This window comes from Narcine bancroftii, chromosome 5 (genome assembly GCF_036971445.1).
Source record: "Narcine bancroftii isolate sNarBan1 chromosome 5, sNarBan1.hap1, whole genome shotgun sequence".
In the NCBI taxonomy this organism is placed as follows: Eukaryota; Metazoa; Chordata; class Chondrichthyes; order Torpediniformes; family Narcinidae; genus Narcine; species Narcine bancroftii.
The window spans coordinates 174,422,551-174,436,986 of record NC_091473.1 but is presented as its reverse complement, the minus strand read 5'-3'; the positions used below and the strand labels follow the sequence as shown (position 1 = coordinate 174,436,986).

At 39.2% G+C, this 14,436-nt stretch overlaps 1 protein-coding gene across 1 annotated transcript in view; it reads left to right on the top strand.

Moving 5' to 3' along the window:
* isy1 (ISY1 splicing factor homolog) overlaps window positions 1–14,090 on the top strand; it is a 31,778-nt gene extending 17,688 nt beyond the window's left edge. The window contains exons 9-11 of the mRNA XM_069939821.1: window positions 4,258–4,373; window positions 13,322–13,408; window positions 13,721–14,090. Of these exons, the coding sequence (XP_069795922.1) occupies window positions 4,258–4,373; window positions 13,322–13,408; window positions 13,721–13,828 (311 nt within the window). The 3' untranslated portion in view covers window positions 13,829–14,090. The remainder of the gene's footprint in view (window positions 1–4,257; window positions 4,374–13,321; window positions 13,409–13,720) is intronic.
* The last annotated feature ends 346 nt before the right edge of the window (window positions 14,091–14,436 follow it).

The window sequence follows — 14,436 nt, the reverse complement described above, 5'->3', positions numbered from 1 at the left end:
TTAAATCGAAGTGAACCACTGATTCTAATGTACATATTGGTACAGTGAGAAGGCGCTAATGTGCACAGACAATATGCTTATTCTTGGGAAATAGGTGACTGATTAAATTTATGTACAGTCATGTGTTTGTCATTTTTTAAAAAAAATATGTTTATGAAGTCACATACTCCATGTTATTTTCTGCAATGTTGATAAATGATTTTATTTTAAACTAGGTACTGTACTGGTGTCTACACCCTTTGTAAATTTTGTGTTGTTCTTGGTAGGCTAATGCAAAATTATTTACAAATAGGAAATGTCATATTTTAATAAATGACTTGCTTTCATCAGATTAGTTTTAACCTAATGTAGTTTAGAAAAAATTCTATTAGTCAATGTGTGATTGGCAGCGTAATGTCTTGAATTGTGGTAATTTTGAGGCATGACCAATTTTCTTTAGTCCTTTTCAGTTTGGCTAATGCGGGGGCTAAATTGGTTCCAATGTGTGCATGCATGTATAGGAACATCATAACAGTTGCCGTTGTGAATTTGACATTTATATCTGCTGGCAGCAGGTTGTGTTGGCAGAAATAGCAGCATGCCACTCTGATGTGACACAATGCTAATAAATTGAAGCTCAACACTGGCTAGCTAATGCCATGTGCTTAACATGGACTGTACTGAGAATTGGGTGTTCAGTAGCATGAATTGGGTGTTCATCTGTCCTCTTTAAGGTAAACAAAAATGATGTGCAGATTGGAGGCTGATTGCAGTTTTATTGCATCATTTTATTGCAATGGTCTGCTAATTTCTAGACTTTGTTACTATATTTAGAGACTATCCAAGTTCAGAAATGTGATGTGCTATCGAGCAGAAAAGCAGACACAAATCATTAAATCTATTCAACAGGCTTTATTCCACACAAACTTCCACAGAGCTGGCTGTGAGAGTAGCTGTGCTGGCTCTGGGACTGACCTCGGGGCCGGATGTAGCTTATATCCCGGAGGGTGATTGGCAGCTGACCGGGTGGGGCTTAGTCCATTCAGGTCGTCTGATTGACAGCCGGCCAGGTGTTGCCTTGTCCTCCAGTGCTCTTCCTGCAGGTACACAGGTTGCTCCCCTGCAGTAGGCTGGTGGTGTATCACCACATGAAATAATCTGGTTGTATCAGTATGCAATTCTTTTTAAGAGTACAACTGAGAGCAAAAGGGGAGTGCAGGAAAAGTGCTCTGAGGAAGCCATATCCTCCAGCCACAGTGTTGTGAGGAATACAGTGCCCTCCATATTGTTTGGGACAAAGACACATTTTTCCTTTATTTGCAAAAGGTAGTGGACACAGCCCAGGACACCACAGGCAAAGTCTCCCTAACATTGAGAACATTTGCAGGGAGCGCTGTAGTCAGAGAGCAGCAGGAATCACCAAGGATCGAGACTATCCAGCACACACTCTGTTCTTGTTGCTACCGTCAGGAAAGAGGTATTGGAGTCCCAAGACACTCACCACCAGGTTCAGGAACAGCAGCTACTCCTCTATCAGACTCCTCAATTAGGGACTCATTAAATAACTCTTACTTTTGTACTTTATTGATTTCTATTTTCTCTCTGTATTGCACATTGTTTACATTTCTTTATATGTTTACATGTGTACATATTTTCTTAAGTACAGTTTTTTGCTCTACCAATAAGTGGTAATTTTGTTTTCCCTGTATGTGTCATATATGTACTCTGATAATAAATCTGAAATCTGACAAAGTCCAGAGTAGCAGTTAGGGCATGCCCATGGCTTCACGGCAATTACAGCTTTTTCATGGGTTGATTCCAAACAGGCTCATTTGTATGTATCAGGTTTCTTGTTATTTGCAACTAGAAGCACTCTCATGGCCTGTTATACTGGAACCAGACTTAATGTCTGTGGCTGTCATTTCCATTTCAGCCAGATCTACAAATCTGCAGTGTTTAAATACTGTCATCTGGAGCCACTGATTATCATGTTCTGTACTCTAGTGTGTCATCCATACACTGTGGGTGAGGAGGAGTGGATGTAATGATAAGGATGAATAGCTTAAACTATAATTAAGGATTTCATCCTGTTACAAGCTATAGACTTGAGTAGCCATTTGATTACTTCAGGTGTCCAATGAGGAGACGCGAGCCTTCAGGACTGCCATCATCGGCCTGCGGTTCAGAGACGTCCCGACTCCGAGCGGCGGAAGCACTATCCTGTGCGATGTCTCCGTGGGCACCCCGTGGCCAGTGGTTCCCCAGCAGTAGCGCAGGCAAGTCTTCCACCACATCCATGACCTTTCGCACCTATCCATCAGGTCCACGGTCCGGATGGTGGCAGAGCGGTTCGCCTGGCACAGGCTGTGCAAGCAGATCGCGGGCTGGGCCAGAACATGCACCCATTGCCAGATGTCCAAGGTACACAGGCACACCAGGGCACCCGTGCAAGAGTTCGAGCACATCCAGGAACAGTTCAGCCACATTCATGTGGATATAATGGGGCCCTTACCTGTTTACCGGGGCAACTGTTACCTGTTCACGGTGGTGGACCGCACCACTCGTTGGTCCAAGTCGATCCCGATGCCAGATGCCTCTACGGACTCCTGCTTCCGAGTGCTATTGCAAGGTTGGATCACCCAGTTCGGCATTCCGAATCAGCTCACCAGCGATCGGGGCGCTCAGTTCACCTCTGGGTACAGCTCGCCAACAGGTTGGGGATCGAGCTACCCTGCACCACTCACAGGCCAATGGGCTTGGTCGAGCATCTGCACCGCCACCTTAAGTCGGCATATGGCCCACCTCACTGGTCCCAACTGGTGGACAACTGCCTTGGGTGCTCCTGGCCACGCCCAAGGAGTATCTGCAGCCGTCATCAGCTGCACACTGCTGGCACTTCCTGGTGAGTTCATCAACGCGCCTCACAACCGCCAGCGGTCGCCGTACAAGCTGCTTCCCCACCTTCGGGCCCGCTTGGACTCTTTCACACCCCCACCACCACCCAGACACGGCACACGCTCATCTCGTGTCCCCAGCGAGCTGCTTTCCGCAGAGTATGTTTTTATTCGGCGCGGCCCGCCCGTGGCACCTCTGCAGAGACCTTACGAGGAGCGGTACAAGGTTGTCCAGCGTTCAGGGTCTACATTCACGCTCTACATCGGCAGCAGGGGGGAACTGTTTACTGTGGACAGGCTGAAGCCAGCGCACCTCGACCCCACCAAACCAGTGATTGTGTCCCAGCCCAAGAAGCGAGGCTGCCCAGCTTAAAAAGGACATTGGCACTGGTTCTTGGGGGGGCTTGTGTGGCGGCATGCCACTAGACAGGCGGACTGGCCCCACTTGTAATCCATGCGGCGGGGCAGCCGGCCAAAGTGGTGTCATCAGGGGTTTCCCCTTCTTCTCAGCACAAGGCTCAGAAGCCCACGCTGGGGGACCACTTGACGCCCGGGTGACATCAGCGTCCTCAGGGTGGTTCTCAGTCAGGTCTTGGCTGGGAGTATAAGTCCAGCCCAGCAGCCTGCAATAAATCAGTTCTGCTCACTGAGCTCCACCTGTCTGGTTGTATGTTCTTTCAGTAGTGGTGTAGCTGCCACTACAACTGACTAAATGCCTTCAGATTAGAGTTGAACTACTATGTGGATACAAGGCTTCCAGGAGCGATAACTGATGATGTGATTGAAGCTTAAGTTATCCCTGACTTAAAGAACAATGATGTTATGTGTTAAGAGATGTGGAGTTGGTAGTGCAATGGAATAATATAAAAACACAAGACTGGAGAAACTCAGCAGGTCAAACAGTGTTTTTTATAGAGCAAGATACGTGCATTAAACGAAGTTTTGAACTTGAGCCCTTCATCAAGGTATGGAAATGGCATGAAGTGCTGTTTTGAAGATGCTTTCAAAGTCCTTGACTTTACATGGTTATTGAGCAACTTGTGTGTTGTTTGACTCTTATTGTTGAGTACCATTCCTTTCTAACCCATTACCCACCCTTGCACCCACCATCTTGTTGGTGTGTGTCTGGAAGATCTCTTGGCCTCTTTCGGAACTAGTGAATCGATCCTGCATGAGGGTCTCCAGTAGAGCCCACTTCTCCCATGATATCCCATGAGCAAAGTGGCTAGTTGTAATCATCTTCATAGTGCACCAAGTTTGTGACATGAAGATCTATATCGAAAATTGGGCATTTGTATCTTCTGCAAGGGCAAAGTAGAAACAATTTGCGGGTATGAATTTCGAACAAATGTCAAAGATTTCAAGTTTCTTTTCTCCATTCTAGTCATCACAGAAGCTGTACAAAAATGGAAGGAGGAAAAAGAGGCCCGACTTGCAAGTGAAGGTTTTAAAGAAGAGGAAGAGGAAGAATTAAATATCTATGCAGTAAAAGACGATGAGGTAAATACATTTCCAAAATTTCTGTTTTTTAAATTTTTTTATTTTTCACACTATGAACCAGATTGACCAAAATACACAAACATTTCCCCCCTCCCTCCTTCCCACCCCCCTCCCCTCCCACTAAGCATTCAACATATACAATACATTAAACAATGTCATCACACAATGAAAATAAACAAGAAAATTGTGTCATCTACTTTACACACTGGGTCAGTTCATTTCGTCTTCTTCTCATTCTGTCATTTTAGGTGGTGGAGGTCCACAGTAGGACCTCTCTGTTGTGTTCCATGTACGGTTCCCAAATTTGTTCAATTACTGTGATGTTATTTCTTAAATTTTGTGGGGGTTTTTTTCCATTGGAATACATATATTCATTTCTAATAACCATTGCTGTATTCTCAGGCTATCTTCTGATTTCCAGGTTGACATTATACATTTTTTTGCTACAGCTAAGGCTATCATAATAAAAAATTTTTGTGCTTCATCCAAATCGAGGCCAAGTTCTTTATTTCTTGTATTACTTGGAAGAAAGATCTCTAGATTTTTTGGTATGTTATTTTTTGTGATTTTATTTAATACCTGATTTAGATTTTCCCAAAACTTTTCCACTTTCTCACATGCCCAAATTCTATGTACTGTTCCCGTTTCCTTCTTACAGTGAAAACACCTATCTGATACTGTTGGGTCCCATTTATTTAACTTTTGGGGCGTGGTGTATAGCCTGTGTAACCAATTATATTGAATCATGCGTAAGTTCGTGTTTATTGTATTTCTCATAGTTCCGGAGCATAACTTTTCCCATGTTTCATTCTTTATCTTTAGATCTTGTTTCCACTTTTGTTTGGGTTTACAGCTTATTTCATCGTTCTCTTTCTCTTCCAGTTGATGTACATGTTTGTTATAAATCTTTTAATTATCATTGTGTCTGTAATCACATATTCAAAACTGCTTCCTTCTGGTAACCTCAGCCTGCTTCCCAATTTGTCCTTCAAGTAGGTTTTCAGCTGGTGGTATGCAAACATTGTACCGTGAGTTATACCATATTTGTACTTCATTTGTTCAAAAGATAATTTAATTCCTAAAAAACAATTTTCTGTTCTTTTGATCCCTTTTCTCTCCCCATTCTCTAAAGGAAAGGTTATCTGTTGAGAAAGGGATTAGTTGATTTTGCGTCAATATTAATTTTGGTAGTTGGTAATTTGTTTTTTTCCTTTCTACGTGAATCTTCTTACAAATGTTGAGCAGATGGTGCAGTACTGATGAATTCCTATGTTGCACCAACTTTTCATCCCACTTATATAGTATATGTTCAGGTACCTTCTCCCCTATTTTATCTAGCTCTAATCTGGTCCATTCTGGTTTTTCCCTTGTTTGATAAAAATCTGATAGGTATTAATTGTGCTGCTCTATGATAATTCTTAAAGTTTGGTAGCTGTAAGCCCCCTTGTTTGTACCATTCTGTTAATTTATCTAGCGTTATCCTCAGTTTCCCCCCTTTCCATAAGAATTTCCTTATTATTTTCTTTAGCTCCTTGAAGAATTTCTCTGTTAGGTGAATTGGTAACGATTGAAATAGGTATTGTATCCTTGGGAAGATATTCATTTTAATGCAATGTACCCTTCCTATCAGTGTTAGTGGTAAATCTTTCCAATGTTCTAAATCATCTTGTCATTTCTTCATTAATGGTTGATAATTTAATTTGTATATATGGCCTAGATTATTATCTAGTTGAAAACCTAGGTATCAGATTGCTTGTGTTTGCCATTTAAATGGTGATTCTTTCTTAAACTTTGTGAAATCCGCATTATTCATTGGCATTGCTTCACTTTTATTTGCTTTGATCTTGTACCCTGATACTTCTCCATATTCCTTCAATTTTTTATGTAATTCTTTTATTGATAATTCTGGCTCTGTTAAGTATACTATGACGTCATCTGCAAATAGACTGATTTTATATTCCTTCTCTTTTATTTTTATCCCTCTCATTTTCTTTTCTGTTCTTATCAGTTCTGCCAAGGGTTCTCTAGCTAACGCGAACAGTAAGGGAGATAGTGGACATCCCTGCCGCGTTGACCTGCTTAATTTAAATTGGTTTGATATATATCCATTTACTGTCACCTTCGCCAATGGTCCCTTATATAATGCTTTAATTCAATTAATATATTTCTCTGGTGGGTTGAACCTCTAGTATTTTGAATAAATAATTCCATTCTACTCTGTCAAAGGCTGGATGGATTAAGTTAATGAACTTACAGATATTGTCCCTTGTTCGTCTTTTCTTAATAAATCCAGTTTGATCTAGTTTTACTATTTTTGGTACACAGTCGGCCAATCTGTTTGCTAATAGTTTAGCTATTATCTTATAATCTGAGTTGAGTAGAGATATTGGTCTATACGATGCTGATGTTAGTGAATCTTTCCCCATCTTTGGTATTATTGTAATTGTTGCTGTTTTGCATGAATCTGGAATGTTTTGTGTTTCTTCAATCTGGTTCATTACTTCTAGGAGAAGAGGAATTAATAAGTCTTTAAATGTTTTATAGAATTCTATTGGGAGTCTGTCCTCTCCTGGTGTTTTATTGTTCAGTAGTTTTTTTTCCTGTATTTCCTCTATTTCAAGTGATTTTATTAATTTGTTTTGCTCCTCTTCTTGCAATTTCAGTAGTTCAATTTTAGCTAGAAACTCATCTGTTTTGTCTTCTTTCCCTTCGTTCTCAGTTCGATATAATTGCTCATAGAATTCCTTTAAGTTTTCATTGTTCTCCGTTGGGTTATATGTAATTTGTATGTTCTTTTTCCTTGATGCCAATACCGTGCTTGTAGTTTGTTCTCTTTTAAGCTGCCAAGCTAGTATTTTGTGTTTTTTTTTCTCCTAGCTCATAATACTTCTCCACCTTGTATGTTTGTAGTGTTTCATATTTTATTTTATTTTTTTGTCCGCCAATTCTCTTTTTGTTGTATCTTCCCTTGTTGCTAGTTCTTTTTCTGTACTTACTATCTCCCTTTCCAATTGTTTTATTTTCCGATTGTAGTCCTTCTTCATAGTTACATAACTTCTTATCTGCCCTCTAATGAAGACTTTCATTGCGTCCCATAGTATAAATTTATCTTTCACTGATTCTGTATTTATTTCAAAGTACATTTTAATTTGTCTTTCAATGAATTCTCTAAAATCCTGTCTTTTAAGTAGCATGAGTTTAATCTCCATCTATACATTCTCGGTGGGATGTCCTCCAGCTCTATTGCTAATAACGGGTGAGTGATCCGATAACAATCTTGCTTTATATTCCGTTTTTCTAACTCTCCCTTGGATGTGGGCTGACAACAGGAACAGGTCAATCCATAAGTATGTTTTATGTCTACTCGAATAATATGAGTATTCCTTCTCCTTTGGGTGTTGTCTCCTCTACATATCCAAAAATTGCATTTCCTGCATCGATTTAACCATAAATTTGGTTACTTTGTTCTTTCTGCTAGTCTTTTTTCCAGTTTTATCCATCTTTGAGTCCAAATTAAGGTTAAAGTGCCCTCCTATCAATATATTCCCCTGCGTATCTGCAATCTTCAAAAAGATATCTTGCGTAAACTTTTGATCCTCTTCATTAGGTGCATATACGTTGAGCAAATTCCAAAATTCTGAATATACCTGACACTTTATCATTACATCCCTCCCTGCTGGATCTATTATTTCCTCCTCTATTTTGATTGGTACATTTTTATTGATCAATATAGCTACTCCTCTGGATTTTGAATTATATGATGCGGCCGTTACATGTCCTATCCAATCTCTCCTTAATTTCTTGTGTTCCACTTCAGTTAGATGTGTTTCCTGCATGAATGCTATATCAATTTTTTCTTTCTTCAGTAAATTTAACAGCCTCTTCCTTTTGATTTGGTTATGTATTCCGTTAATATATGTAGTTCAACATGGCCATTTCATTCTTTGTTTACCTCTCAGTTCCCCTTCCTCATCACCACCTTTCCTCCATATCCATTTCAGTTTTCTTTTTTTGAACGCACTAAGACAACGCTTCTAAAACATAAAATATTTCCACTATTCCCATATCTAAAATTCCCTTAACCCCAAATGTCCCCGTCCCCCCCCCCCACCCCCACCTCTGAGTTGCCCCTTGTCCCTTGCCAGGCAACCACAACTCCCCTTTCCATTTGGATTGCGAACCCTCTCGCAAGCGTCAACTGATTTCACAGTGACTGTTATTCTCTCCCACTCAACCCCCTCCAGAAAAGACTTTTATCTTCACATATAACAAAGCTCACCCTCTTTATTCCCCCCTTACTTCCTTTCTTCCCTTTTCTTCACCTCCTTAGTTCTTACTTATACATCATTTTTCTTCTTTAAATGAAGTTTGTCAGCATTCTTTGTTCTTGTTACACCTCTTCATCTCTCTTTCTGTCTTGCAGGCGTTCTGCAAATTTTCGTGCTTTCTCTGGATCCGAGAACAGTCTTTTACTACCCCGGAATAACTATTTTAAGCACCGCTGGATATCTTAACATAAATTTATAGCCTTTCTTCCATAAGATCGATTTTGCTGCGTTAAACTCCTTCCTCTTTTTCAGGAGCTCAAAACTTCTGACTGGGTAGGAAAATTTTTTTTTACCTTTGTATTCCAGTGGTTTTTTTCTTCTCATTTTTTTCATTGCCTTCTCCAATATATTTTTTCTTGTCGTATATCTCAGGAATTTTACTAAAATGGATCTTGATTTTTGTTGTGACTGTGGTTTCAGGGCTAATGTTCTGTGTGCCCTTTCTATTTCCATTCCTTCCTGCATTTCTGGCCTTGGGGATCCATTCTTTTATAAATTCTTTCATATCTTTGGCTTCTTCATCTTCCTTAAGGCCCACTATCTTTATATTGTTTCTCCTATTATAGTTTTCCATTTTATCCATCTTCTGAGCTAATAACTCCTGTGTTTAACTTTTTTATCAGTTTCTTCCAATTTTCTTTTTTAGTCGTTCACTTCCATTTCTACGGGTGTTTCTCGTTCTTCCACCTTTTCTAATCTTTTCCCTATTTCTGTTATGACCAGCTCTATTCTACTCACTTTTTCTTCTGTACTTTTCATTTTTCTTTTTATTTCACTAAATTCTCATGTCAGCCATTCTTTTAATGTTCCCATATATTCTTGAAAATTTTTTTTATCTACGTATTGTCCATTCACTTTACCTTCTATTTCTCTGTGCAGAGCTTGATGTTCTCGTTCTTCTTCTTCTGTGTCTGCTCTTGGGGTTGTGTCTTCTACTTCCTTGTATCTGTGTCTCTTCTGACTTTCTTGTTGGGCTGTTTGTCTCAGTTTGTTGGGTATTTTTTTTATATGGTGTCTTGATGTCGGTCCTCTTCTGGGCTGGTTATCTGTTGTCTCTCTGGTTTCCTTTTTTCATTCTCACCCCTCACATTCCCATTATTTTCTGTATCTTCCCGCTGGGAGCCCTGCTGTCGGGTCTGTCTCAGCTGTTTGTGCTGTAGAGTTCCACTCCACAGCTGGTCCCCCCTCCCGTCGGTGTTGTTTTTGTCATGCGCATCCCGCATGCGCGCGGTTGCGCACCTCTGTTTGGCTCCGTGAGCCATCTTTGCAGTCTTGCATTCGATGGGTCACGACCCTGCAGAGTCTCCACTGATCTCAGGGAGTGGTCTCCTCTTTCCACGGCGGGTCCCTGCTTTTTCGTACAGGTAAGGCCTTCACCTTTCTCTTCCAGCGTCTTTCTTTCTTCTTTTCTTCCTGTTATTTTTGGCTTTTCTTTCTTTGGTGCCATTTTCTCCACACCTTTATTTTTTATTTGTTGTGATTTGTGTGTCTGGGGCTTTGTTTTTTCCTCACTTTTTTCTTTCTTTTCTGGAGAGGGCTGGTATTCTCATACCAGCCACTACTCCATCACGTGACTCCTCTCCAAAATTTCTATTAAAGCAAATGGTATATACCCACATTGGCTGTTACAGTTAGAAATGAAAATATATCAAAGTCCACGTAATTGTCTCCATCAGTACCATGCTCTTGTACGTTTATGTTATCACCTGTACACAAGTATGCAGTGGTTGTCCAAATTGATATGTTTTATTACTCAGATGTCAGTTAAAATGATCATGTGACAGCACCAAAGAATAAAAATGAATTAGTGCTTGGACCAAGGAATTTTAATCATGAAGAGTGATGGGAATTGGCTTTACAGTAGAAGAGGAGCTTTAACATATTATATTGATTATTAATTGTGTGTGTATTGAAGGCCCTAGTTAGTGGGTCTTGTATTTTTTTCCCTTGGCTGCAAATTTCTTAATCACACTCCCATTCTTTAAATCTAAGTTATTTATCTGTCCCACAACACAGCAAGGAACCTGATAGCAAGCCATGCATAATCTTATTACATCCCTCCAACCACACCCCAAAAAACATTGTTCATATTGTCTTTTGTAGTAATCAGTGGCTGTAAATTTAAAAGGAATGATTAAGACTAATAGAAGGAAGTTGAAGAGATCTCCTTGTTAGCTAGGCAGTCGGAGTCTGGAGCTTGCTGTCTGGATTGTTGTGCTGTGTTGTAAAGTACATGATGTGTTGTAATGTACAAGGCTACAGACCAAGAGCTGACAAGTGGAATTAGTTCAGATAGCTTTTTTGGTAATAGCAGAATTGGCAGCATTTTTATATCTTAATTTGGTGTTGAGTGCTTGACAGATTGTAGGAACATTCAGAGAGACTTATCATTTATTTAATTCGGAATTAAAATTAATAGACTTCTTGGCTATCAAAGATTATGGATGGGAAAGGTTTGGAGTGAGATGAGCCAATAAACATGAGCAAATGTATAACTCAGGTTCTATGACAATGGAGATGGAGCAGGAAAATTATGTTGGGAAAATCAGTCATAATCTTGTTGATTTATGGACCAAATGGCCTGTTCTCCCATTTCTTACCTTAAACAAAGCAAAACTAGGCCATTCAGTCCCTCTCGTCTCCCTGCCATTCAATAAAGACATAGCTGATCTTTTGCCACCTTTCTAACAGTCCCTATTTTCCACTATTACCTTTCATCCAAAAATAAGTTGATCTCAGTCTTTGATATCATTGTGTGAATTTCAACACATCTCTTCTAAATATTCAGCACTCTGAATGGAGACAGTTTGTCTTGTCTCAGTCTTGACTGCCCAATTTCTTATTTCTGAGGAGTCATTCAGGTAAAACAATATCATCCTTGATTCTACACTATCAAGCTCTGACGGAATTGTGTGTGTTTTATTGAGATGGCCCTTCACTCTTAAAACAAGGATAAATTATCTTCCCAAGGAATTGATCTGGGAAACCTTAATTGTACATTTATCACAAATACATCCTTCGCAGAAGAGGGAGTACTAGTTTTTGCAGGTTATGGGAATGTTCAAAGAAATAAAGTATAATGATCACTACACTTAATTTTGATTTGTAGATCTTAATTGCACAGCGTTCACTTTTATTATTTGCAGTCTCCAGGTTTGACTCTGAGTGAAAATTTTAGCAGAAAACATTGGATTTAAAATTGATTTCTAATATATTTCCTGAGAAGGAGATTTATTATCTCAATACTTTCAGATGTTCAGAAAAATTGCTTTAAATGTGTATTACCTACAGTATAATGTCCAGTGATTTCTTTCACTAATGTACAGTAAAACCCTCTGTATCCAGCACCTATGGGGATCAGTAGATGTTGGATAAGTGGATTTTTTGGTTGCTTGAGGTTGTGTGGTTTATGGTGTGACGGATTATATCATATTTTATATTGTATATAGATATATTTTTGAAGGAGATAGATTGTGGGTGGGGGGTGGTTAGAGTGTAGGTCACAAACAAACACAAGCACCACAAAACTGATCTCATTTAAAATGCAAGAGCTTTGCTCAAACCAGACACTCCGGGCCCAGGGCCTTTGTAAAGACAATGAAAACAGCTCTGCTAAAGGTTTTCATAAGGAGGTGCAAATAGAAGGACCTGAGCTCAAGAGACTTCACAAGTAGGACACGTTGTGGAGTAATGGATTATTGTTTTGGAAGCAACAGATGAGTGGGCTCATAAATTTGGTTCCAGTGCTGCAACCTGTCTAGTTGCAGTTTGCTGTTCTAAGAAGGCCATGTGGTTTTGCAAGCAGAGAGAGAGAAGAGACCAAATAGGCTTTCTCTGTGTGTTATAGAGAGAGAGAGAGAGAATAAATTTTCTGCAGTAACTTTTGGAGCATAGTAAGCTGGCAGCTTGTTGAAACCACATTTTGAAGACGGGTTGTGAGTTCTGAGTTCAGCCTATTGAAAACCCTGTGGTCCATACAAGAGGAAATGGCTGGCTAGAGTGTTTTACCTGAAATAAGGGAAACAAAAGGAACTCTGTGGTGACCTGCAGAAGAGGTTATCACTTGGAAAACCCTGATGGGGCAAGTTTCTTCAGCAAGACACTGAAGTGACTGAAGTGATCAGTTTGTGTGTGTCCAACGAGGAACAAATCTCTCTCTGAAACCAACAAGAACGTTCCTGAGCGGTAACCAATTATCTTTAAGCACCAGAACTTGGGTGAAAATTCATTAAAGTTAAATTCTGTGCACGGTATAAGAATTGCCTGATACCAGTGAACTTGGATGAGTTTAGACTGTGAGATTAGACTGTGAATCAAAGAACTTTTCTGAACTTGTACACATTACATACACGTACGCTTAGAATTAGAAGGGGGTTAATAGTAATAAGTTAAAGTTTGATTCTATTTTTATGTTTAAAGAAAATTAAAAATGACTTTTGTTTAAGTAGCCATTTGTCTTGGTGAACTTCTATTGCTGCTGGGTTTTGGGGTCCTCTGGGCCCATAACATTGGCAAATAGACCTTTCACTTTTTTTTTAAACCAGTTTATTTTCCATGGTTATTTTGCTGATTGCTTGAATTTCAGGGATTTTACTGTATCCATTTTTATTTGTTCTTCAGTCTGATGAAGACAGTGAGGAACAGACGGAAGGAGAGGAAGACCAGCAAAAATTCATAGCTCACGTTCCTGTACCATCACAAAAAGAGGTAAGGAAACTGGAAAAAAAACTCAAATAAAAATACTGTTACATTGAAGAGATATGTGGAGACATGTTTATTCATTGTTCTGATTTCTGAAAAATTAAAAATAAGAATGAACATCTGAAGTCGGGTCTGAATGTCCAGAGGACATTCTTTGGCAAATGCAAGTCATGAGTGCTTGATGTGTGACTTGCCATGAGTTATTTCAACAGTGGCAAATTGTTCTGCTTTACAGCATAAGGCAATTAGTATGATTTTTCAATTTGGATTGCATTTTTGCATTGAATAATTTGATAATATTTTTCACGTTCATCATAGATTGAGGAGGCGCTTGTAAGACGGAAGAAAATGGAACTTTTACAGAAGTATGCGAGTGAAGCTTTAATGGCTCAAAGTGAAGATGCTAAAAGACTTCTGGGGCTGTAACAAATTATGTATTCAGCAGGACTTGTTTCATAAAGTGTCATATGTAAATTTCAGAGAAAGACTGCAGACTATTTTTGACCCCCTTTGTTACAAAACTGAATTTTTGCACTTTGATCAAAAGAACTTGGTTTTTGACGTCTGGTTTCAAGAGAATCTACACACTGCTTCCTGTATATAACAGACCCTTATTTCTGAGTAGAAATTGGCCATTTTTTTACATAATTTTATAGATGGTTTTATTAAAATGTATTCTTTCATTCAACATTGTAGATTTTAATTTTGTTTTCTTTATACTTGCATAATATATAGTAGCTATACAACTTATTTAAAATATTGAAGAGAACGTTTTTTTAAATTAAGGAGGTATACCTTAAAGTCAACAGAGCATTGTTTTTCAACTTTCATTGAGGAATTAGGGCTTTAAAATGTTTATCTCCAGATACATTGCAAGTTTGGATAAATATTATTTTCAGGGTGTTTTGTAGGTTGTTTAATTCTTTGAGATTGCATTTTCACTCACTCCAATAATTTTTAAGTTTCTATTTTAATCCTAGAGTTCAAGGTTATTGATGATGTATAAATAAATGTCAAAAACATGGCCAAATGTG